The 27,103-nt window shown below is 41.6% G+C and overlaps 1 protein-coding gene and 1 long non-coding RNA gene across 4 annotated transcripts in view; one reads left to right on the top strand and one right to left on the bottom strand.

Moving 5' to 3' along the window:
- The window catches only part of ANO6 (anoctamin 6), a 202,053-nt gene that overhangs the window by 133,223 nt on the left and 41,727 nt on the right, over nucleotides 1-27,103 (bottom strand). For 2 of the 3 annotated variants that reach the window (XM_036251953.1, XM_036251955.1), the window contains exon 2: nucleotides 17,838-17,897. The exons of the other annotated variant lie outside the window; for it this stretch is intronic. In XM_036251953.1, coding sequence (XP_036107846.1) covers nucleotides 17,838-17,897 — 60 coding nt within the window. The remainder of the gene's footprint in view (nucleotides 1-17,837; nucleotides 17,898-27,103) is intronic. 3 annotated transcript variants of the gene reach the window in all.
- LOC118624029 overlaps nucleotides 9,892-27,103 on the top strand; it is a 32,783-nt gene continuing 15,571 nt past the window's right edge. Inside the window, exons 1-2 of the long non-coding RNA XR_004958319.1 lie at nucleotides 9,892-9,991; nucleotides 11,107-11,182. This is a non-coding gene — a long non-coding RNA (uncharacterized LOC118624029). The remainder of the gene's footprint in view (nucleotides 9,992-11,106; nucleotides 11,183-27,103) is intronic.

Genomic DNA, 27,103 nt, shown 5'->3' with positions numbered 1-27,103 from the left:
GGTGGCAACTTGGCAAATGTAGCACAATCATTACTATTAGTCATATTCTTTGATCTTATAAATTTTATTTCTAGGAAATGAAAATACTTGCTTGCTTAAATGTAGCTATGTGGACGTATATAATGCAATTATTTAAAAACCATTTTGTAGAAGAATATTTATGACATGGAAAATTCTAATAATATATTTCAATGAGAAAAAGTAGATTAGAAAACTGTACTCAAAAGAAGGAAAAGGAGGACCTTGAACAAATATTTGCACACTCATGTTCATAGCAACATTATTCACAATAGCCGAAAGATGGGAGCAATCCAAGTTTCCATCAATTAATGGATGGATAAACAAAATGTACAATAGAGTATTATTTAGCCTTAAAAAGGAAATTCTGACACATGATACAACACAGATGAATCCTGAGGGCATTATGCTGAGTGAAGCACATAAACCAGTTTCAAAAGGACACGTTTTGCATGATTCCACTGATACGAGGTTCTTACAGTAGTCAAATTCAGAGAGACAGAAAGTAGAATGCCGTTGCCAGGGGTTGGGAAGGGAAGAATGGAGAGCTGTTGTTGAATCGTGCAGAGTTTCAGTTCAGCAAGATAAACAAGTTCAGGAGATGGATGGGGGTGATGGTTGCACAATATTGAGAGTGTTCTTAATGCTATTGAATGGTACTCTATCCCAAGTCTTCCCCCTTTTGATAAATTCCAAATCCACCAAATTAATCAGACCAAAACTCCTGGAGTCATCCCTAACTCCTTCCCCTCACACACTGACACTCAATAAATCCAGTCAGCTCAATTTTCACAATCTGCCCAGGAACCAGGCATAGACTTCTCAGCACTCCACAGGGCTTGGGTAATAACTAGCACCCAACACTAATATGTTAAGAGGGCTTATCAAATCCTTGTGCCTGTTTTATATCTCAGTTCTTTTCCTATATGGACCCATTTCATCCTCACAACAGCCCTATATGGTAAAGATACATTTTCTTGTTAGTTTTACATCACCAGTGAAGAGGCAGGGAGAAGTCAAGTACTTTGCCCAAGCACCCACAGATAAAACTGGAATTTGAATCCAGGAGCCCATAGGCTGGCCATGCTTGTAACCATGATACAGCACTGCTTCTTGGTCTAGGCAGCTCGCTCTCTTGCTATCTGTTCAACATCCCTGCCTCGAGAGAGGTGGTCCCGGAAATCCCAACTTTGCCTCAGAACAGTCACTCTTCTCTGTCACCTTGCTCTGCTGTACTTTTCTTTAGCACATAGTTAATAATTACTTGTTATATATTCTTTGAGTTCCATGAGGGCAGAGATTGCACCTTGTTTGCAATAGAATCCCAAGCACCTAGAATGGTCCTGGCCCTTGTTAGGCACTCCATAGTACCTGCTGGAAGAATCATCTTTCCCTAGGGCTGGCTGCTGGAGTCGGGCACACCAGGATTCAAACCCCAGACCCACCACTTCCTAACTGTGTGACCTCGGGCAGCTTCTTCTGCCTTTGCTGTCTCAGTGTCTGCACCTGAAGATCAGCACTTCCCCTTGGGGCTGTTTTGAAGATGCAATGAGTGGTGGCATATGAAGTGTTTAGCATAGAACCTGCACAGAGTAAACACTAGATGAACATTAGCTCAAGTATTACATAATTACACGGAAAAATGTTATGTTTGAACCTTCCTAAAGTGCTTTTTATTTATTTAAAGGGATATATGGTATATAGCCTTTGGAGTATGTCAATAAAGATGCTAATGGCAGTTTATTAAATGTTCAGTAACAAAGAAATGATGAAAGTGCATATAAATTCAGTCTAAAAACTAAGAAAACTCAAGAAACATGTAAATCCCATTTTATGTATTTTCTACTATATAAAACACACCCTTTCCTTAAATTTTGAATGTAGGGTCACATTTTGTTAAGCCACCAATTAAGTAACAAACTGACATGACAAAAATTCCTTCTCAATAAATCCATTTTAGTAGTTGAGGATATTACTTTAGGCTAAATAGCATTAAATGCCTGTATTCAACCACCGCCCATTCTGCAGGCTCTACGCAGCAGAAAAACAATGAAATGAGAGTCAAGTGCAACCCTGGAAAGTCTCCTCTTCCTTCAACAGCCCAATAGCCTCAGGAAAGTGTTCAGAAGTGGGGCTTCCAGATCCAACCCGTTACTCCTTTCTGCTGAAAAGTGGCCAGGGTGACGGCCATCCTAACTGCTGCAGACACATGGACTGTGCTGTGAATGGGTGGCTGTTTGAGGGAAACTTGGACCTGGCTGGGGAGGGAGGAGCTACAGCATTCTAGAAGCATCTGACTCCGTGCCACCGGTTGCTGGTATTTCTACAAGATTGCAACCCTCGAGACAAGCTCTCTCTAGAAGGTCCCAGGGGATGTAAATGATTCTCATGGTCTTCTGATCACAGCATTTCTCAGCTGTGAATATAATAGAAGGTTTGAACCCTGCTGTTTGCTCCACACACACAAAAATAAGCAATTCCCTGTGTCTCTTCTTTCATTACACTTTGATTCTGTAACTTGAAATTCTAGCTCCCTTGCCAGCTGGTAAGGACTCGCTGCTCCTCTAGGTGGGGGCAGGGAACAGGCCGATCCAAATGGGAACCTTCCATCCCAATCTGGGAGCTCTTTATTTAATGGATTGGAAGGCCATTTCTTTTAGAATCCCATCAGGGACTTTAATTATGCGATTGTCCTCTAGCTGGCCAGATTCGGCTAAGGTTCAGGAGCTTCTACTCTAGTAAACACCACAAAGTATAGCTCTTTAATTAAAAATTTTAAAGATAAACCGGAATATAGCCAAATCACCTGAGAGATGCAAGGCATTTACGTTTTCTCAAAATATGCATTTAATATGCTAATTACAAAAATAAAAATACAAATGACACTTAAATCAGATTGCCTCTCCCTAGGCAGAGTGTAATGACCCTGAAGCTTGTTCAAGGATCAAATGTCTTAAACTCCAGGTTCTTTGTGAGGTCATCTCATGCCAGCTTTTGTCCTTGTCCTTCCTGTCCATGTACCACGTTTATATAAGCAGCAGACTTTCTTACATAACCTAATATCTATCATTTATTTAGCATGCAATACAAGCTAAGCAATATAGTGGGTCTTAGAGATGTAAAAATGGCCACTAAGGTGTTTACTTGTGAAGGTTTTAGGCAAATAAACACACAGTGGCCATGGAGGGGAAATAGGTTCCTGGCTGCCCAGGGCTGAAGAGCTGAAAGAGTCCTGAGCCATGCACAAGAGGAACCAGGAGACCTTCTAAGAGGCTGCTCTGGTAAGAAAATGCAGGCTGGAACTCACACAGCGGTTGTAATAGCGGGGATGAACAGAATTAGGAGGAGGCCAGTGGTATGAAGGCCTTAGAATCAACAGGCTTCGCAGACTGACTGGAGAGGAAGGTAAGCGATACCTAGACTTGGAGTCTTGTCTGACCGGGGCAACTGGGTTCACTGAACAAGAAGGGCCTTCCAAATCTTCAACTCGTCCTCCACCAATTTCAGTAGGAAATCTTAACCTTCTAATATGTAGAGGAAGTAGGGAACTAGATGCCTCCTATGGAAACATCATTAAGTTCTATAGCTGAACCAACCAAACAACATTCACTTGTTCATTCAACCAACAAGTATTTGCTGAGCGCCTGCCATGTGCTAGCACTGAGGACCCTGCCCCGTGTCATCCTCTCCAACCCCTCAGCCTAAAGGCTCCACCCATGCGTTGGCTTCTGTTCCCACTGTTCTTCTCACTATAAAACATTTAGCACTTTTTCCTGTGACTTCAACCTATTTTTTTACTTTATTTGTCCCTTATTGACATTTTTCATGCTGAAAGTTCTTTCATTAAAAAAAAAAAAGAAAAAGAAAAGAAATAGGCCTTTTCTTTGGGCACTGTAGCAGTAACAAAATGTCAAATGTACTTGCCCTTTGACCCCACAATTCTACTTTTGGAACTTGTCCCACAGAAAGTCCTGTACACATTTGAAAGTAACGTACAAGTAAATATGCACAAGCACGTTCAGGGTAGCACGATGTGAGAGAGCAAACATGTCTAATTAAAACTCAAATGGCCCTGGCCAGGTGGCTCGGTTGGTTGGGCATCATCCCATGCACCAAAAGGTTGCTGGTTCAATTCCTGGTCAGGGCACATGCCTGGGGTGCAGGCTCAATCCCCAGTAGCGGGCAGGCAGGAGGCAGCAATTCATGTTTTGCTCTCACACTGATGTTTCTTTCCCTCTCCCTTCCTCTCTCTCTAAAAAATATCAATAAAAATTAAAAAACAAAACAAAAACAACCCTCAAATATCCAGAGAATATACTATATAGCAAAATAGAATACATTTGCTTATATAGTGTGATATCTGAAATATACATATCAAAATACAAGCTTTAACAGACTGCTGGGCAATAACCCAATATTGTAAAATGAATGTGTGAGTGTGTGTGCATGCGGTAGCATGGGCACAGAAAAACCTCACATGATTAAGTGGTTACATATGAGGAAATAAAATTATAAAGACCATCCTCAGTCATATTTTTTTAATGTTTAAAACTTTTACGAGTACAAACTGCTTTGATAATCAGAATAAAACAACAAAGATAAGAAGCTATCATAAAAAGGAAAAATGATAACCTTATCAGTCTTGCCCACGGCATAGTCCAAAGTCTTACCGCTGCTGTCACAGGGCTCTAGGTGAGCAGCACCTCTCCAATGGAATTCAGCCTCTACCCCTAACACCCAGCTCTGGCTGAGGGCACCCGTGACTGGTATGCCATTAGATCTATGTCCACTTCACATTTCTGCCTTATTTGATATTTCAACAATCTCTGACACAGCTGACCGATACTTCTTTTGAAGACTCTCTTCTCCTGTTTTCCTTCTCTTAGAGGCTCTTCCATTTCTCTGGTTCCCTCTGTTGGTGCCTCCTCCCTCACTAGACCTTTACTTCTGAAGATATTCAGGGCTCTGCCCGGAGCCCGTTCCTCTGTAACCTGTCCCATGGCATCTGTTAACACTCTTAGGCTAAGGGTTCCAAATGCATCGCTCTATTTCAGACGCCTCTTCTGCACTCCAGATCCACACATTCACACATGCCTATGTGACTCCTCTACTTGGGAACCTCCCAGACATCTCAGACTCACAGTGTTCACATGGCTTATGTTCATCCACACACACCCGCCCCCCCCCCCCCACTCTTTCTCTATTTCTTGTCTTAGTAAATGGTACCACCACCTATTCCGCTGGTCAAGCCAGAAACCTGGGTGTCATCTTGGATTCTCTTCATTTGCTCTTCCCACAGCCAAACATTCTCCATTGTTGGTGCTAAACTATTTCTTCATTCTGCCTTCCTCTCTCTGTCTTACGCTGCCTAGCCCTCAGCAGCCCTGTTCTGGACTACATACAGCATTAATCTACTAACTGATAACCTCTCAGTAGCTTTCATCTCCTCCCAATCCTTTCTCCCTTCAGCAGCCAAAGTGACCTTTGAAAATGAAATTCTGACCCAGTAATTTTCTGCTTTAAACTCTTTAGTGGCTCCCCATTAGGAGGCTACTTTCAAATAACATATGTGTTTTTTCTGTAATGAGAAGAAATTAGAACAGTAATTTTTTAAGGAATCAGATTAAAAAGAGACTGCAAGCATCATGACAGCAGAGGCTGTGTCTATTTAGTCTGCTGTAGAACCCCAGTGCCTAGCCAAGGTCTCTGCACAGCTGATCCTAAGAAATACTGAATGAATGAATGAATGAATGAATGGGAGAGACACAGCAGAACCTAGTGTGGCCATAGGGTTGAGGAAAGTGTACTTTTGCTTGTTGTGCCTTGTTTTGCAAAATGAAATATGCATTCAAATTGTATATTACATATTCATACACACAAATGTTAATGGAAAAGAGTGAAAAAAAAATACATAGGAGGAATCATTGATAAAGAAGGCATAGGTAGAGGGGTTAACCCTAATTACAAAAGCAAAAATGAGCATAAACAAACATTTATATATGCATTACACACACACACACACACACACACACACACACACACACTTTTTTTTTTTTGAGGGAAGGAGAGAAAAGAAGTCAGGGCAGTACCCCTGAAGGTTTCCACTTCCTCTCTGGTTTCAGAAGCAAGGTGGCGTAAGAACGAGGAGAAAGGACAGAGTGGAGATGTGAGGAAATCAGAGAGAGTCTGAAATCGTTTCTGTGACTGAGAGCATTAGCGAGGTATGTCGGGTTCAGTTTCTGTTCTGCTAATTTTTTTCCTGAGCTCTGCAAATGCTCAGGACTCAGATTTTCTTTTTGGCCTCCTGTCCTTAAGACGATAGTTCCCAGTGAGTATGAGAATCAAGTGTATCATAAGCTGGGCAACTCTGACAAAGTGATTCCCACTCCCCACCCCATGGAGACTGTTTCAGCAATCGGGGGCGGGGTGACTAACATACAACTCAGTGTGTGAAGCTCTGCCCTGAGGAACTTCAGCTGGGTGGCTGCACAAGGCCACTGGCTTCGTAGACTACATTCTCCTCAGTCATTATACTAACCACGACTGAGCACACTGGGCTAGTGATCAAACCCACCAGCCAAAACCGCAGTGACATGCAACGTACACCCTGTTTCTCCATGCGGCTGGGACACAGTGACGGGCCGGGGAGAGAACTGTATCTACTCACACATGGCTTGAATGGGAGGGACATTTCCTGATGGTGCGCTACGAGGACGGCCACCCCTGCCAGAGGACGTAAGGAGGAAAAAGATAGACTTCATTGCCTGTTATCTCTCCTGTCTCTCTGGTTCAAAACTAACATTTTATCTAGCTATTGAGGATACAAATAAATCCAGGTAGGCTTTGGAACTGAACTATTAACAGCTGAAAATAGCCCAGAAGAAAAAAGTTCAGAATTTTTAACCTTTTAATTGTTTCATGTTCATGGAATATTTGGGACTTGCCAGATGTCCGAGTTACAGAGACTGACTGACATATACAAGGAGAACCTTATGTTCTGCTTCAGCTGGTGCTACAACTCTCCTTCCTAATCTGGAGTTCAATTACATGTGCATATCTTAATTTCTTGGAAATAAAATCAATCTGGGAATAAAGAGCCTTTAAAATCATCGTTTTCAATTCCTTGGTCTTGTAGATGGGGAAACAATGACAAGAGAATGCCCATATTGATTTGTAGCAAATCTGGAAAGAGAACCCAAGTGTCCTAACTCCCAGCCCAGGGAACTTTCCACCATGCCCCACCCCACTGTAGGTAAGACAAGAACTGAAGTAGGGGGAACAGAGATTCTCAGCTTACACGGAAATCCGTTTCACACACGTGATCAAATGCCTCGTAAACAATACATAAAAACTCATGTCTAGAGAAACTTTTACTAGATGAAGTACTGAACACATGCATTTGGTTCCGGTCCCTCCTCAAATACTACTAGAACATCAACTGACAAAGACAAAGAACAGAGAATGCAATTTTGGATGATGGAGAGCAGACAGACAAGTGGCAACTGGTTTAGCAGACTGGGGAAAGCTTGGTCTAAAACTAGGACCACCTAGAAGCAATTTCATTTAAATTATAAAACCCCCAAAAGGCTGAGGGACTGCCAGCACCAGGTTCCTCCGGAAGGGGGGTGAACATGGGATGGAGAATTGGCTGAATGAAGTCTGTTTAAGTAGTCAGACCCCAGAATCTCTCCCTCACTCCTTATGGACAAGTGATAACCTCCAAAGCTTCAGGCCCCACCTAGAAGACTGGAGATATATTCTCTGAAAAGAGTAAAGAAAGGATCTTTGGACTGGAGAATTCCATACTTCAGAGAGATTACCCAAAGACTAGTGCTGAGTGTTGAGACCCCGGCCTTCTGCTTAGCTTTCTGACTAGTCAAATATTTTTCTGGGGAATCTGATCAGCTATAAGAAACAAACAAACAAACAAACAAAAACAAAAACAAAAAATAAACCACCTAAAAATACTAACATCAGGATTTCCTAAACAAAACAGCCAGATACCCTAGAGTGAAGCCCATAACTGCCAAGACCTATCCACTATTCTAAGAACTTCCAGGCATCTTTTTAGATAGCTACTCTAAAACAGGCTGGAGGAGCAAGACTTGACAATATTAAGGAAACCATCTAACAGAGAAACAGCAAATCAACTTAGAGAAGAGAAAACAATCACAGAAAGAAGAAATTTAAAGAAACAAAAATAAAAATAGCATCTTCAGAGATCTGAGAAAAGCATATCTATGAATCCATGAAATAAAGACAAGATGTTGCGAGAGAGAGATTGAGATTCAGAGAATAAAAAAGAGCTTTTAGAATAAAATGATGGCAGATTAAAAATTCAATATAAGATACAATTTAGGAAATGTCTAAGAAAGTTGAACAAAAAGACAGAGATATGAAACAGGAAAGATGGAGAGTTTAGGGGCCAATTCAGGATATCTAATATCAAAATAATACAGTGTCCATTATCAAAGAAAATGGAAGGGCAGTAACTGTTAAGGATATAGTTCTCAGAACTGAATGTTATTCCCGCCCCCCCAGAACTGCAGGACACTGTTTCTGTTTAAAGGAAGGACAGAGGTGGGGCTGGGGAGGATGGAGAACAGGGTTTCCACAGTGAAAAGGCCAAGGAAGTTGCCAGCATGTTCAATGCAAACAGACCTACACCAAGGTATGTCATGGAATTTCCAGAGAAAAATAGTTTCATACAATGGGTTTCAAGTCAGAATGACAGAAAGTTTGCCAGAGCAACTCTGGGAGGCAGAGACTTTGAAGTTGTGAGAACAGATGACTTCTACCTTAGAATTATAAACGTTATCAAAGTCATCAATTCAAAACCAGAGTGAACAATACAGGAGAGGAAAACAGAGTCCTCAGGAGAGGGGAGAAGGGGAAGCCCTAGCTTTTGAGGGGGGCCCGAGAGAGCAACCTAGACAGAGAGAAGACCAGAAGGCTCTGGGAGAAATTTCCCAAAGTAAGATGAACTGGATAGAGTCTCCATATAGTTGACTATACTGACAGGAGATTTACAAGTGGGGTTGAGCCTGAGGTTGAATATTTATAAGCACATCAAACATTAAGAGAAAAAGAATTAACATCTGCTGAGTAGTCTTAACAGGGACTGTAATCAACTATGTTAGGAGCTAGTCTGTGGAAAGTTCTACACAGTGATAATAAAGTAAATACTGTATACTGCTCTCACCAAAGTTACAACACAATTACAATGGGGGAAGGAGGGTTGGGAAAGTTGGCGTGAGAAGCGGAGAGGGGCAGGGGTAGATGAAAGCAAGCTAAACACTCGCTTTTTCATCAACAGATAATTCCTAAAACTACAAAGTAGGTAGGTAAGTATGTGGATTAAAAATACAGAAGGAATTACTAATAGCATCCGTTGAAGTAGAACACACTTGCCTCTGGTGAACAGAAAATGGAAGGGGAGATGCTGCTGTTTTTTTTTATAGCAAATTTCATAGCATTATTTAATTTTCTTGTTATGTAAACCTTACTAACTAAACTTTGAAAACATAAAAACTTAACCTTTTCCCTATTTAAAGAAATGGAGGCATGGACTCATGTCAACCATGTCACACATGACACAGAAGCGCAAGCATCAGTGTTCTGGCCAGCAGTGCGCTGGATGCCGGGGACCCACAGTCACAGGGAAAGGCCCTTTCCAAGGAACTTATATTCTACAGTAAAAACTAAACGTAAGTGCCTTTGAAATAACTGACGCTGCTTAGTGGCTAACAAGGACATAGATAGCTGCCATGACAGAGCATTCGGGTGGGAAGGACTCTGGGCACTGTGGTCAGAGGAGTCTCCCTGAAGGGTGACATTTAAGTTGAGACCTGAAGGATGAGAAGGGGTTGGTCATGCAGGGCTAAAGAAGGAACATTCAAGGAAGTGGGGAAAGCAAGCCAATGATTCTGCAGCAGAAAATATCTTGGTGTGCTCAAGGATATGCCCAAAAGAGGTCAGTGCCCCTGGCCGGGTAACTCAGTTGGTTAGAGTGTTGACCTGATACACCAAGATTGTGGGTTTGATCCTCATCGGAGCACATAAAAGAATCATCCAACGAATGTGTAGATAAGTGGAACAACAAAACAGATGATTCTCTCCCTCTCCCTCTCCCACTCCCTCTCCCTCTCCCTCTCCCTCTCCCTCTCCCTCTCCCTCTCCCTCTCCCTCTCCCTCTCCCTCTCCCTCTTCCTCTCACTTTCTCCCTCTGGCGCTATCTAAAATCAGTTTAAAAAGGGGGGGTGGCCAGTGTGATTGAAAGGTAGTGGAGAGAGGAGAGGCTGGGACAGAGAGAGGCTGCGGGGGAGGCACCGACAGGCGAGCAGCGTGCGGCCTCGCAGCCTGACCGAGCGCTGCTGTGCGACAGCAGAGGCAACAGACCAGCTATTAGACACTGCTGGGGTGCAGGCAACAACGGTGGCCTAACACATATGTATTTGAACATATACATTTAATCTTCACCCAAGGATATGTTCTCATTGATTTTAGAGGGAGAGGGGGAGGGAGAACAAGCAAAACATCCATGTGAGACAGAAACATTCATCGGTTGTCTCCCGGTGCACCCTGACCAGGAATCGAACCTGCAACCTTTTTGGTGTATGAGTTGATGCTCCAACCAACTGAGCTACACCAGCCAGAGCCAAAATGTATTTTGAAGGTAGAACTAAAAGTGCTGGGAAGGGTGGCCAATGAAGGAGAAGCTAAGGAAGTCACCCAGGTTTCTGACACTGGAAATTGGGAGGATGGTGGTACCACTGCCTGAGAAAGCAAAGATGGGAAAGGCTGCTTCGGGCAGATGGGATATAGAAGCAAACCAAGAGTTCGCCTTGGGGATTAAGGTGTACAAATCACCAGTTATAAAAACAGTCATGGGGATGTACAGTACGGCATCAGGTATATGGCCAGTGATATAATAATTATGTATGGTGTCAGACGGGTACTAGACGTATCAGGGTGATCACTTCATAAGTTATATAAATGTCTAATTACTATGTTGTACAGCTGCAACTGATATAATATTGTATGTCAACTGTAGTTGAAAATTTTTTTATATAATTTATTTTTTTACAGAGTTCTTCCTTGGGCATGAGACATCCAAAGAGATGTCAAGGAGGCAGTCAAACGCAGGGTCTGGAGCTCAGAAGAGGTCAGCATTGTACATGTACACTGGGGAGCCATCAGCTTCATTACTGGTATTTAAAGCCCTGGGAATAGATGAGTGTGTAGAGAGAAGAGGGCCTAAGCCATACCCCGAGAATTCACCACATTTTGAGGTCCAAAAAAGTACGAAATGCTGGAAAAGGATCAAGGAATGCCTAGTTGGGGAGGGGGAAGCCAAGTTAGGAAATTTCAAATGTAATTGCAAACTGTTCTTATAGCTACCCAGAAACCAGGAAGACAGGACAGGAATGCATCTATTGGAAGCAGCAGCACATAGATCTTGAGTGACCCTGAGAAATTTCACAAGGGTGTTGGGAAAAGACACCAAATTGTAACAGAGAAAAGAGTAATTGAGTAACAAATGGCTATAGTACATCCAGATAACATTTTAGAAATTCTGCCTTAAAAGTGGACAATGAAATTGGGTGAGAGACAGAGAGGCATATTATGGTCCAGGAGGGTGCGTGGTTCTTTAATTTTTAACGTTAAGGTACCAGAGCATTAATTCACTTACACCTTCAGTTGTTCAACAAATACTTATTGAGCACCAGAACAATGTCCTTATGGAGCTGACGATCTAACAGGGGACAGAAGCAATAAACAAACACATATACTAATTTCAAGTGGAGATGTATGCTTTGAGGTCAAATAAAGTACGTGAAGGGGCCAGAGAACCAGTGACATTTCAGAGAGGTGAGTCCGGGAAGCCCGCGCTGAAAGGGTGGCATCTGAAGGAGAATGGAGTGAAGTGCAGGAGCAAGAATCCAAGACAGGAAGGAGCTGGGAGGTGGAGGGGAGGAGGATGGCAGGTCAAGGGACAGTGAGCAGCCAGTGCGGCAGGAGCATCTCGAGAGACGGGCAGAGAGGGAAGAGATAGGGACAGAAAGGTAGCAGGGGCCTTACAGTGCATGGCTAAGCGTTTGGACTTCATACTGATTGTAGAGAAGCCACTGAGAGCAGTATAAAGTGTCAAGCAGAAGAATCGCTGTGGCCGTTGTGTGAACGCAGACCATGGGGCACACAAGCGCAGACAGGGAGATGGCCTAGGAATGCACTGCAGAAGTTGCAGAAAGACTTGGGGGTGGCCTGGCCCTGGATTTAGGCGTGGGGCGGGAGATTAGGAGTGCTTGGATTGAGGACAGAGGCTAATGGATCGAACATGAGGTGTGAGAGAAAGGCAGGAATCAAGGATGGCATCAGGTCTTTGGACCTGAGATGAGGCACCATGGAGGGAGTGTAGGTTTAGAAAACAAATCAAGAAGTTGGGTTTGGACATGTTACTTTTGAGATGTCTATGAGACAATCAAGTGGAGAGGTAAAACAGGCATCTGAAAAGCAAGGGAGAAATGTGGATGCCATCAACACACATGGTATTTAAGGCCTTGTAAAGGAATGAGATCGCCTCAGGAATGAGTTGAGATGGGGAAGTGGTCGGAGAACAAAGCCCTTAGCTCTCCACAAAGTTTAGAGGCCAGGAACAGAAGGAAGAAGGATCCAGCAGGGGAGACTGAGAAAAAAACAAGTGAGTTGTAAGCAGAATCAGGACGGAGTAGCATCACGGATGCCAAGTGAAGAAAGAATTTCAGGAAGGAGGGAATGGTCAACCGTGCCCCATGCTGCTCAGACAGACTTGAGCTCTATGAGGAAGTGCCAAGGGTCGCCGTGCTCATGAGATAACATTCGTTACTCATAAGTGTACTCAGATTACTCAGTAATCTGAAAAAGTAACCCTCGGTTCATCTAGAACACCAACACTCTGTTTCCATGAATGCTTTACTGCGTGGCAAACCCTCCTGCAGGACTCTCCCAGGGGTAATCCAGAAAAGCCCTGTGTCCGCGAAACAGAGACAGCCCCAAATGGGCAGGCTCAAGACATGGGAGCAGGCCATTGCTCACAGCACAGAATCAGAGGGGGTAGGCAGAACTGTTTCACAGGTTACTACATTTTTCTACCTCACAGTCTGTGAGAGGAAAATTAATACAACACTTCCATCTTATACAGACACCAAAGAATAGCTGCAGTTTCTGGAACTTCTGATTATTCATTGTTTAACCCCTTTTTCTTCTATCATTCTTTGTTCATGTTGCAGTATCTGACTTAAAAAAAATCATATTTACTGGGGTTTAACTTATATACAGTGAAAGTTTACCCATTTTAAGTGATGTGTTTTGACAAATATGTACCATCTGAGCTCCACCACAGTGAAGATAGAGTATTTCCATCAACCCCAAAAGTTCCCTCTTGCCTCTGTGTGGTCAAACTCCTCTCCCCACTTCCCATCCTTGACAATGATCTGATTTCTGCCTCTACAGTTTTGCCCTTTTAGAATCATATAAATGGAATCAAATAGAATGCAGCTTTTGTATCTGGCTTGTTTTAGTTAGTTAGCATAATGCTTCTGAGATTTATCCATGGTGTTGCCTGGGTCAGGAATTTGTACCTCTTTGCTGCTGAATAGTATTCGATAGCATGGATGTACCACCGTTTATCCGTTCGCCAGTTGATGAATATTGGAGTTGTTTCCAGGTTTTAGCTATTATGAAGAAAACCTTTATAAACTTTTGCTAAAAGATCTTAGATGAACACAGGTTTTCACTTCTCTTGGGTCAATACCTGTGAGTAGAATCACTGGGCCATGGGTGCATCTAGCCTTTGTCCACTAAGACTAGGTAAACATTTACTGAGCACTAACTTTGCCTCACACAATATTCTAAGCTCTTTGTATGCTTTGGGTTATTTGATTCTTAAAATGACAACCAAGTTATTATTCTTCCCATCGTACTAAAAAGGAACTAAGGCACAAAGAGATCAGGTCACTTACCCAAGATCACACAGCTAGTAGTGGGTAGCAGTCAGGATTCTCAAACCCAGAAACTGCAAACATTTTGCTTGGCTGCCTCTCCCAAGTCAAATGCATGGTGTCTGAGAGACAGAGCACAGAATTGTACCGGGTGCTCTACGTCTTTGGGCTATTGCTGACTATTCCTTTCCTCCCCTTTAAAGCATGACTGACTACACTGGGAATCTGAGGACCATTTTAGTAATGAAGTGTCATTTTTAAAGTCAGAACCTCATAGGATATTATAAGAAAATGCTTTTAACTGTTTAACAGAAGCTTATAAATGTTAACTCACTGGTGTCAAATGACAACTCTAAGGGAAGCAAGAGTCAGCCCTCTTCTATCAGCATGGTACGTAGTCACAGTTAACAATCTCTTCTGGAGATCTTGCTATTCTCATGACATAGAGGACATGTTTGGTAAAAAATATAAGGATTCTGGAATCAGACAAATCTGCATTCAAATTCTGGCTCTGCTCCCTACTGGACAGGTACATATAAACATCCTCGCATGTTAAAATGCAAGGTAGTCATGAAGATTCCATGGCACAACATGGTGAAACCACTGACCACTGTGCCTTCTGTAGTTAATAAGCCCTCCTCCCTCCTTCTCCTCTTCAATGCACTGCTGAGGCTCCGAAATTAGTATAATAGAGGTAGATTACTTAGCAAAAACTTTCGTTGATTTGTTAGTGTTTCCTCCAAATAGAAGCAAAGAAAAAATTGGAAGAAGGTGGTTCTTTAAAATTTCATATTTTATCTTTTCAAAAAGTCACTAAAACTTTTCACGTTATTCAAGAACATAATCAGCTTTGTTGTTGTCATATACCTGTAACAGGTTTTTTTTTTTCCTTTTTTTTTTATCCTCACCCGAGGACATTTTTTTTCCAATGTTTGTTCAGATAGAGTGGGAGGGAGAGAGAAGAGAGAGAAACATCAACATGAAAGGGATATATCGAGTGGCTGCCACCTGCACGACCAACCAGGGCCGGGTACAAACTGCAACCGAGGTACGCGCCCTTAGCGGGAACCAAACCCGGGTCTCTCTGGACCGCAGGCCAATGCTCTCACCATTGAGCCAAACCAGCCAGGGCATGTAACAAATTTTTAAAAGAAGTGTATACACCGTTCACCCCTTACTCTCAACACCCCATCCCCACACACCTCTGGCAATCAGCAATTTGTTCTTTGTATCTGTAAGCAAGGTTTGTTGTTGTTTAGATTCCAAATATAAGAGGCATCATACAATATTTGTCTTTCCCTGACTTATTTCACTTAACATAATGCCCTCGAGGTCCATCCATGTTGTTGCAAATGGCAAGATTTCATTCTTTTGTATTGCTGAGCATTATTCCATTATATATATTCTTTATCCATTCATCCATCAATGGACACTTAGGTGTTTTTCATACCTTTGCTATTGTAAATAATGCAGCAATGAACATGGGGATGCATATATTTTTTCTAGTTAGTGTTTTCACTTTCTTCAGTAAATATCCAGAAGTGGAATTGCTGGCTCATATGGAACTTCTATTTTTAATTTTCTGAGGCAACTCCACACTGTTTTCCATAGAGGCTGCACCAACTTACAATCCCACCAAGAGTGCACAAGGGTTCACTTTTCTCCACATTTGTGCCAATTCTTGTTATGTCTTGTCTTTTTGATAATAGCCATTCTATCAATTGTGAGGTGACAGCTCATTGTGGTTCCGATTTGCATTTTCCTGATGATTAGTGATGTTGAGCATCTTTTCATGTACCTGTTGGCCACCTGTATGTCTTCTATGGAAAAGTGTCTATTCAGATTTTTAATCGCATTTTTTTTCTTTTGCTTTTGAGTTTTATGAGTTCTTTACATATTTTGGAGATGAGTCTCTTATCAGATACATGATTCGTGAATATTTTCTCCCATTCAGTAGGTTGTCTTTTCATTTTGTTGGTGATTTCCTTTGCTGTGCAGATGCTGTGTAGTATGATGCAGTCCCACATGTTTATTTTTGCTTTTGCTTTTGGTGTCAGATTTTAAAAATCATCACCAAGAACTCTATCAAGGAGCTTACCAACTGTTTTCTTCTAGGAATTTTACAATTTCAGTTCTTATGTTCAAAGTTATTGTAATATAAACCTGTTGTGCACATACCTTCAGCTGAATGACTTAGCTTTCTCCTGAAAATGTAAAGACTATTTGTTGTAGGAAAATTTCCCCTGATAAGTAGTGGCTTTATTTATATGCTGCCACCTTGCCACTTGCCTGGGGCAAAGGCTCCCAGTTGTAAAGCATGAACCTGCAACGTCTCAGTAAGACTTCATAATGCTCTCACACACGCTGGGCACCATTCTCTCCTGTCTGCAACATCTTACTGTCTACCTACAACACTGCCCAGTTTGCAGTCTTGGCTCCAAGAACTTTTAACTCTGAATTCTCCAAACAAAATAACAGCAACTCCCTGTGAGCCCTGTGTGGAGCCTACTGGCACCCTGTAAAGTGAAGAGATACCGGCTACAATCTACTTCCTGAGACAAACTCTGTTACAGTTACAAGAGTAACCATAAATACTGCACATCCAAAAAATATTTTTCAAATAAAAATAAGACCCTGGCCAAGCAGAAGCTTAAGGAAACTGGGATGACAGATTAATAGTTTTTAAAAATCTAATGAAAAGACTTTCACATATTAATCCAGAGAAGCCAAAGGATTTAATTCATCTATGCTAATGAAATGTGGCCGCTCAGAGTTATATCTGCAATATGCTAAAGGAAATAATTTAGTTCTTAACATATATTTTCATGAAATAACATTATATTTTTTCAAAGTTTTATATACTTATTTAAATTTTGTTTTTTTTCAGAGAGAGAGAGAGTAGAAGGTAGGGAGGGAGGGAGACAGAGAGAGACATCGGCGTGATAGAGACACACTGGTTGCCTCCTGCATGATCCTGACAGGGGCCAGGGATCGAACCTGCAACCCAGGTATGTGCCCTTGACAGGAATCAAACCCACGACCCTTTGGTCTGTGGGCCGACGCTCTAAGCGCTGAGCCAAACCAGCCAGGGCTTCTTCAGACAATGTTTTATCCTAAGGTAATACCATATGCTCCCTTTTGTTATGATGTACACACCTGTATGTTACTCAAACAATCTTGGTTGTTGTAAGTACCGTGAGCAACTCATAAAGTCACTGAACACTTCTTTTCATTATTTTGTCATCCAAACCCCCTTGATAGACATCTTTTTTGCCAAAAAGCCCTCTCCTGGAAGGCAGGTAGGAAGTCCTCGTGGATGAGACCTTGACCCACAGTACATTGGGCTGATGACAGGTAAAAAGTAACTTCTGCTTTCAGAAGCTAGTTTAATGGAATGGATTTTTTAAATTTTATTTTAGCAATCCACATGGACTAATTGATGACTAAAAAGTTAGGGAACTTCATCGGGCCAGTGTGGCTCAGCGATTGAGTGTCGACCCTGCACCAAGAGGTCGTTGGTTTGATTCCCGGTCAGGGCACATGCCCAGGTTGTGGGCCTGATTCCCAGTGGGGGGCATGCAGGACGCGGCCAATCGATGTTCTCTCTCATCGATGTTTTTATCTCTGTCTCCCTCTCACTTCCTCTCTCTCTAAAATCAATAATGAAAAAAAATTTAAAAAAAAAGTTAGGGGACTTCAATACAACAAACAGTATCTGGGACTCAGTGACATGCCAGCAAGTTCCAAAAAGGACAAGATACAGGCTCTGTGCTCCTGGAGATGACCATGGAGGGGAAAGATAAATAGGGGTGCTGTTCCAACATAGAAAGGGCATCTTACCGCGACCGGATGGGAGGGTGTGAGTTCTCAGAAAAGGCCTGCTGGAGGCAGGAACATCACCTGAAGGATGAGGAGGCATTAATAAATACAAAGAGGCAAGACGGGCAGCAGAAAAACCAGCGAGGCATCCGACCGGAATCCCAGACCTGCCTCCACAACAACCTGAGCAAGCTGTCCGACCCTTTTTGCTCTTTTTCCCTACCTATGATATAGGATGGTTAGATTCTGTCAGTGACCTTATCTCTTGCTGTGCATAAGAATCATCTAGGGGCTTTCTGAAAACACTAGCTTCCTCCCCCAGAAATGTGGTTTCAATTGGTAGGGCATCGGTGTGATGACCTCTTAAGTCCCAGACAGCTTAGGTCCATGTTCTCAGCCCACAGTGCACAATAACATCCTCTGCGGAGCTTTCAAAATCCCCAGTGCAGGCTGCATTCCAGACAAGGAAACGAAATCTCTGGGTGGGACCCAGGCATCAGTGTTATTTAAAGTTCCCAGGCTGATCCAAGGTGCAGCCAAGGCTGAGGAGCACTCTCCTAGGCCCTCTTGGGAACTTCGGTTTCCTCTTATGGCCACTGATGGAAGATGAAAAAAGGAAGCAAAGGAGAGCTCTTAAGTTCTCTCTCTCATTCTTATCTTAAATTAAGAGTTTGTGTTTTTTAACCAACTGAAAAGACTTTAACATATTAATCCAGAGAAGTCAAAGGATTTAATTCAACTATGCTAAGGAAATGTGACTGCTTAGAGATGTATATGCAACATGGTAAAGGGAATGATTGAGTCCTTAACACAATGTTTGTGAACTCAATGCCAAGCGCCACTGATGCATTTTAGATAGGCTCGTACCACACAGGAGGGTGGACTTTGGACATGTGCATAATTCACGGTGGTGAATGACAGGTAGAAAATACCCATTCCAAATGCTTTCAGTTCCAAATTTAAAATTCAATGGAACACATCTATAAACTGACTCCATAGTGCGTTCTCTGCAATACTCAGTCAGAATTTGATTTGCATGGTTGACTGTAATATGAACATTATGTTCCCTACCCCCAAGGTTACTTAAATCCACTTATTAGGTAATGGTGAACTAAACAAAGAGTAATTAGAAACACTCCAGACTACCTTTTAAATCTGTTGCTAAATTATACTTTTCCTGCACCAAAGCCCATACACAGCACGTCTACAGGCATCATGAAACCAAAGCCTCAGAAATATTTCCATTAATAAGAGCACAAGCTACCCCTGGGCCTCCACGCTGGATCCCACAGGGAAGTAAGGGCTGCTTTAGAAAGGGCTGTTCATTCCTCTTATTCCTCACATCTGGGCAAATAAAGCACTGCCCACATGTGGTTAGATACCCCAAGAGAAAACGAATTCTCTGGGGGTCTGGAAATGAAGAAACACCTCTGACAGACTGCCTCATTTCCTAAAATGAGTCAGAAATGAAAGTAATTCTTCAACAAAGAACATCTGCTTCGTGGCACAGCTTGTAAAACAATGCCAGATGATACCTGTGGCTAGGCGGTCGGCCTGGGGAAGGAGGGGGCCCGGAGCACAGGGCTGGGACCTCGGCGCTGCACTTCATCTCAGACAGTGAGCACCGGGCATCCCGGTCTCAGCTGTAAATCTTGATTAGCAGTAAGACTGCTCACATTCCATTAGAAAGCTGGCCCTTCTCCAAAGGGTGGATGCAGCCAGAAAGGGTTCATGTGCTGCCATAGGCATGGAAACAGCAATTCTTAGAAGAAAAACTGTTTTACTTAACTGAAAATAGTCTATGCCTGTTAATGATGCGAAATGACCTTTCTTCCTGAGGAGGAAGGGCTGCTGCACAGAGATGAGCTAATGCCTCCAAAGGAAGCCAGGGAGGAGAGGTATGACGTACGGTCAGGCACGGGAAGGTAAGCAAGACCGAAACACCTTTCATAACACCTCTGGTAAGGACGATCAACAGAAAGGGGAAAACAAAGCTGTCTTCCCCCAAGTGGGTGGGGGGGCTAGTTCCTGTTGTTAGGTGGCTTGTCACTATTCTTTCCATCATGGATTTTTAAAAGGAATCCAACTCTATCACTTGCAATTGGGGGGGGGAGAAGGAAATGTGGAAACAACCTAAATGCCCATTAATAGATGACCAGTTAAATTAAAATCTGGTACATACACAATGGAATACTATGTTGCCTTTTAAAAGAAGGTCAACCCAGAGGTATCCATACTCTGCAGGACACTGACATGAAAAAAAAAAAAAAATGCACCTGCTGTCTGTACAGCAAACATCCATGTAAACATATTGAAAGAAGTTACCTTAGTGTAGGAAAAAGGGCCAGGAGAGTATTACTTTTCCTTTTATACACTTTAGTACAGTTTGAATGATCTTTTCATGTACTTATATCCTCCCCGTTTTAATAACAGGCATCATGGGGGTAGAAGGCTATTTTTGGCTTCTCCTTTATATTAGTTTCCCTCTATATAATTTAAAACAAAGAATACTATTTTAAATAGATGTTATAGGCTAAATTGTGTCTCCTCAAAATTCGTAAGTTGAGCCTGGCCAGTGTGGCTCAGTGGATTGAGTGTCGTCCCATGTACTGAGAGGTCCCAGTTCAATTCCCAGTCAGGGCACATGCCCAGGTTGTGAGTTCGATCCCTGGTGGGGGGTGTGCAGGAGGCAGCTGATCGATGTTTCTGTCTCTCTCTAAAAAACTCAATAAACACATATTTTAAAAATTCATAAGTTGAAGCCCTATTGCCAGGACCTCAGGATATGACAATATTTGGAGATGGGCCTTTAAAGAGGTAATGAACTAAGATGAAGCTGTTAGCGTGGGCCCTAATGCAATCTGACCAGTGTCCTTATAAGAACATGACATCTGGGCACACGCAAAGATGCAAGGAATGGGCACACACAAGAAAGACCATGTGAGGACACAATAAGAAGGTGGCACTGGCAAGCCAAGGAGAGAGGCGGCGGAAGAAACCAAAGTGCCAACACCGGGACCTCGGACGTAAAGCCCCAAGAACCGTGAGAGAATATATTTCCGCTGTTTAAGCCGCTCAGTCTGTGAGTGTTTTGTGACAGCAACCCTAGCAAACTAACACAACATATAAAAACTATATGGATAAAATTCACCCGACAACGGGGAGAGAGGCACCCATAAATGTCTTCGACGGGTCAGAAACCCACTGTGTCTGCTCCCGTACAGATGGTCTCATTAACAAGTGAGGTCAAACTGGAGCTTGTGCTGTCTCTGCCTACCGCAGGGTCACCTGGTCCGGGCCTGGGCCTGGACTAAAACAGGTTTCCTACTTCCCGATTCAGGACCCTTTCTGCTCACCTATGTATCTTTTATGGTTATTTTAACAAATCCCACAACTCACAGGACTACAGCCCAGGATATTTTATTTATTAGTGTCTTTTTAAGGCTTGGCTTATAGTCAAAAGGCTTTCCTCCTATGCTGATAACTAATGAAAAGGAAGGTGTCACAGTAATATCATTAATTTGATTTAAAAAAATAAAAAAGACTTGGCACCAGGGTTTAAAAATCCAGAAAAACAAATGATATGCCATAGATATGTGCCAACCTAATTTTTTATACCTTAATACATGTGGTCTCATCATACAATATATCAAAAGTATGGTAGTCCAAGGCTAAAATTTTCTTTATAAAATTTTATAGATTTTTTACAAAATTAATGAATCTTCTCTTTCAATATTAGAGTTTCCAGCTCAGTTACATTAATACCCCAACTTAGCCTATGGCGTCTATAACTCAAAACGGGTTAAGATCCAATCACACGCAAAGAAAATGAAAACTGGAAGGTAAATATTTGACAGTCAGCTCAGACTGCATTCTCAGGAAGGCAGACTCATCTTTGCCTTGAATAATCAGAGAAAGTTTCACCAAGGGCAAGAGCTCTAAGCCAATCCTAAACTAGATACATAAAGGAGAAGTAATTTTTAAAAAATATGTAAGACTATTTTAATAGAAATTTTGTACTACCCCTTTTCTTTTTTTACCTTATTTTAACTTCCCCTACAACTTATTTTAAGTTTTTAAAATTAAAAAATATTTTTCAATTACAGTTTATATTTTAATCTTGTATCAATTTCAGATGTACAGCATAGTGGTTATATATTTATGTACTTTACAAAGTGTTCCTCGTAAAAAGTTTTTGTACAGCAAAGGGAACCATCAACAAAATGAAAAGACAACCACTGACTGGGAGAACATATTCGCCAATGATACATCTGATAAGGGGTTAATATCCAAAATTCATAAAGAACTCATATAACTCAACAGCAAAAAAACCCAACCCAATTAAAAAATGGGCAAAGGACCAAAAGAGAAACTTCTCCAAAGAGGACATACAGATGGCCAAGAGACATATTACAAGATCCTCAATGTCAGTAATCATCAGAGAAATGCAAATTAAAACCACAATGAGATATCCCCTCACACCTGTCAGAATGGCTATCATCAATAAATCAACAAACAACAAGTTTTGGTGAGGATGTGGAGAAAAGGGAGCCTCATGCATGGTTGTTGGGAATGCAGACTGGTGCAGCTACTGTGGAAAATAGTATGGGGGTTCCTCAAAGAATTAAAAATGAGCCCTGGCCGGTTTGGCTCAGCAGTTGGAGCGTCGGCCTATGGTCCAGAGAGACCTGGGTTCGGTTCCCGCTAAGGGCACGTACGTCGGTTGCAGTTTGTCCCCAGCCCTGGTTGGTCATGCGGGTGGCAGCCACTCGATGTGTCCCTTTCACGTTGATGTTTTTCTCTTCCTCTCTCTCCCTCCCACTCTATCTGAACAAAAAATGGAAAACTGTCCTTGGGTGAGGATTAAAAAAAAAAAATTGAGGCTGCCTTATGACCCAGCAATTCCAGTTCTGCATACTTATCTTTAGAAACACAAAACACTAATTAAAAAGAATATGTGTGCCCCTGTCCTATGTTCATTGCAGCATTATTTATAATACCCAAGCTAAGAAAGCAACCCAAGTGCCCATCAATAGATGAGTGGATAAAAGACGAGTGGATATATGTACAACGGAACGTTACTCAGCAGGTCTGGGGTGGGGCCAGAGTGGCTCCATTTTTAACGAGCTCCCAGGTGAAGCCAATGCTGCTGGCCTTGGGCAGCACTTTGAGAAGCACAATCAGTGCTTCAGGATGTCAAAGAGGGCAGAGATTAAGGCTGACCCCGCCTTGTTCTTAATATTAACAAAAGAAAGAAAACAATGTGGGCTTCTTCTACATCATTTCATAGGTAGAGGTTTAATATTTTTTTCGTGATAATGAGAACAATTATACTTGGCCAGGAACACCAGGGCAGTGCTTGCAACTCGTTCACCGCAATCTCGCGAACCATAAAGCACGGTTCTTTTTCTTGGGTTCTGCTTTTTTTGTTTTGTTTTGTTTCTAGTCTATTAATTTTATTATGCATGTTTTTGGCTGTAAGTTGCCTCAAACCTTTGCTTGAAAAACCTAAACCAATGAATTGAATTGCAATGTTTTAGTCAGTCATCACTGGTTTCAAAAAATTTGAAGGCTTTTAAACTGAAAATTAAATCCAAGATTTAAAAAAAGAATGAAATCTTACAATTTGCAACAGCATGAATGGACCCAGAGGGTATTATGCTAAGTGAAATAAGTCAGAGAAAGACAAATACCATATGATTTCATTTATAAGTGGAGTCTAAAGAACAATATAAGTGAACAAACAAAACAGAAAGAGACTCATAAATACAGAGATCAGACTGATGGTTACCAGAAAGGAGGGGGTTTGGGTGAAAAAGGTGAAGGGAGTGAGAAGTACAGCGTGGCAGTTACAAAACAGTCATGGGATATAAAGTACAGAATAAGAAATATAGTCAATAACATTGTAATATCTATGTAAAAAGTGATTTACGCCCAGGTCTGTCTTGCCACTAAGCATTAAGTTTTAAAAGTAAGAACTGTAAACCTAAGATTCTAACAGAGTGCCTGGCAAGTAGTATTCATTTGCCAATGCTGGGGCAGGGCAACAGGTTGGAAAATACACAGCATTGATCACCTTAAGGTAGGTATGAACTCCAAGTTCTTGTAAGGAGGCAGTGGGATATAAAGTTAAAGGAAGTGGGCCAACCTGTATATAGCAAAGTTTGGGCTTTATCCCTATGCAGGGTAGAATCTTGAAAGTGTTTCTGTGCCCGGCTGCTGTGGCTCAGTGGCTGAGCATCAACCCATGCACCTAGAGGGTCCTGGTTCGATTCCCAGTCAGGGCACAGGCCCAGGTTGTGGGCTCGATCCCCCATAGGGGGCGTGCAGGATTCAGCCGATCAATGTTTCTCTTTCACATGGATGTTTCTATCTCTCTCCCTTCCTCTCTCTTTAAAAAAATAAATAAATTTAAAAAATCTTTTTTTTTTTTAAAAAAAGGGTTTCTGAAGGAGAATGTGATAAAGAACATGAATGGGACCAGCTGTGGTGTGCAGAATGGACAGAGGTGATAGGAATGACAAGAATCAATCAATCAAGGGTCATCAGGAGGTTAATTGGGTGATCAGTTGAGAAAAACCTCAGCTTCCTAATCTGAAAAATGGGTATCACCCTAACCTATTTAATAGGGCTGTTAAGCATACTAAATGATCTGTCAACAAGCACTTAACAAAAATATAACTGTTGTTATGACAGCCAGAGTATGTCTCTCTAGGCTTTCCTCAGGCCCCTTAGCATGGGTAAGCCTCGGAATCTTCCTCTGAACAGAGAGTGTGTGATATTCAAAGATCTCCTCCTGCTCTGATAATAGACCAGGAGTTCCTGTTTAGATAATACAAATAATTTGTTTTTTAAATTTCTTGGAAGCGAAGTGTGCTGTATTTATTCCTTAGATCTCCAAAAGTTAATTCTTCGATCCAGTAGACAGGAGGAACAGATGCCGGAAATGATCTTTAAAACTGAGATACTCCAAAATCAATTTTTAAGTTGCTTTTCTATAAAAATATCTAGGTTAATGCCAATCAGTTCTGAAACACTACATTAATGGACTCAGCTATAAATTTAAAAAACTATTTTCACAATGAAAATGCCATTGCTTTTTTAATTAAGGATGAAATTGCCAACATGAAAGACTTAAGATAAATGAGAAATTATTCCTATTTCTCATAAAGGAAAGGCTCTGAAAACTGTGAATTATTTTGAGATACTCATTATCAGAAATTGTATAGAATTTAAGCTATAGGATTTTTCAACTGCATAATAATCACTTCATATTGGGGCTGACAGCCTCAGACCAGATTTGGTGCTCTGCTTTTTAAGTTCCTTTTTCTAATTATTATCAGGGGCCCATGGTAATATATTTAGAATCATTATATAGATATAAAGTTCTGCTGAAGATAACGGCACTCTGCCTTACACAAAGTGATGCTAACTTTTCCTTTTTGTAAGTTTGACCTTAGAAGGAAGACTTACTATACATAAAAAAGTTTATGCACATTTACATAAATATATTCATGTATATCAATTTTAAAGTTTTACCAACTAACTGTTATTTATTAGCCATCGTGAAATCAATACATCAGAAATCTGTGCTAATATTCCTATTCTCAAAATCAATGACAGTTTAAAAACTATTTCCTCCTTGGCCCTGGACCAGGTTTCCACATTTGCTGTATCACTGGAGGGTGTCTTACTTCTTAAAATTAATTAACAAAAATAAAATTACCCAAAGGGACTAACATGAAGAGGGCAAAGGGAGCAAAATAAGACATTACTGATTGACCCAAAGAAAGCAAAATAAGACAAAACTGATTACTTTGGCCAGAGTCAACAGAATTTTAATCCCTCTTGGATGTTTATTCAACTGGTGTCCTTTGGAATATTCCTTACCTCTGTAAGCCTCAGAATCTTCCTCTGAACAGAGAGTGTGTGATATTCAAAGATCTCCTCCTGCTCTGATAATAGACCAGGAGTTCCTGTTTAGATAATACAAATAATTTGTTTTTTAAAGCTGCTTTTAGTTCAGAGTGAGCATCAAGTGCCCGAGTCTGGAATCTCACAGAAGGGAGCCCCGCGGTCAGCATGCACTTGGAGCACAGCCCTAAGGCATGAGTTAAACCACGGCCTCTGAAACGAGCACAAACAGCTGGACAGTTTGCAGGATACCTGTGACAGTGTCAACCTCAGCCACGATCTCTGTCTCGTCCCTTCCTAGCTACTCTCAGTGGGATACACTCAATTCTCAGCCCCCACTTTTCCCACAATCCTGCCAAATGCAAATTAGATACACACTAATAAAAAGAAGCCAGTAGAGCTTATAAGGTGTCACAGGCAAAGAAAATGTTTGGGGGCAGCTCCTAATCTTGAGAATAGCACAGTGGGTACCAATAATAAGCGTTCTAAAAGAACACCTCTCACTGTCCCTTTACAATGAGTAGTCCAGTAATTCTACTTTTTTAAATCTTCATAAAATAATCTGACATGTGAACATATTTATATCTACAAATATATCACAATATTACTGATAACAGGAAAAAATCTGCTACACACTAGATGTGCAGGGATCAAGACATGACCATATACATTATACTGCGAGGTTCTCCTCTGTGCTCCACAGGAGTTCGACTGCCCCTTATGGCTATTTCCTCCACCAGATCAAGGCCCCTGAAGGCAAAAACCATGTTTTGTTCATGGCCTTGGCCATAAAGTCTACCTCAGAGTGAACACAAAATAAGCTATCTATTGTATGTTTGTGAGGAATGCTTTGAAGTAAATACTGTCTGATGAAATATTACACCACTATTAAATGTGGTTTGTGAAGCACTTTTAAATGTACAAAAATGTACATGATGAAAAAGTTCTGGAAATGGATAACAGCAACGGTTGTCCGACATTGTGAATGTACTTAACGTCAGTGAATTGTACATTTGTAGATGGATCAATTTTGTGCTATGTATATTTTACCACAATGGAAAATAAAAGTCTTAGGGAATGCTTAAGAGGCAAGTGAAAAGGCCAGAAACTATATATCTAAACTGTATAAAATTACATCTGCTTTTAAGAAAAATTTTTTTTTCTTTATTGATATTACACAGAGAAAGGAAGGGAGAGGGTGAGAGAGATAGAAACATCGATGAGAGAGAATATCGACTGGCCACCTCTTCCATGCACCCACTGGGGATTTGGCCCACAACCAGGGCATGTGACCTAACCAAGAATCGAACCTGAGACTTCTTAGTGCATGGGTTGACGCTCAATCACAGAGCCTCACTGGCTCAGCTATATCT

Source organism: Molossus molossus, unplaced genomic scaffold (assembly GCF_014108415.1).
Source record: "Molossus molossus isolate mMolMol1 unplaced genomic scaffold, mMolMol1.p scaffold_m16_p_10, whole genome shotgun sequence".
In the NCBI taxonomy this organism is placed as follows: Eukaryota; Metazoa; Chordata; class Mammalia; order Chiroptera; family Molossidae; genus Molossus; species Molossus molossus.
This window is presented reverse-complemented; position numbering and strand designations above follow the sequence as displayed.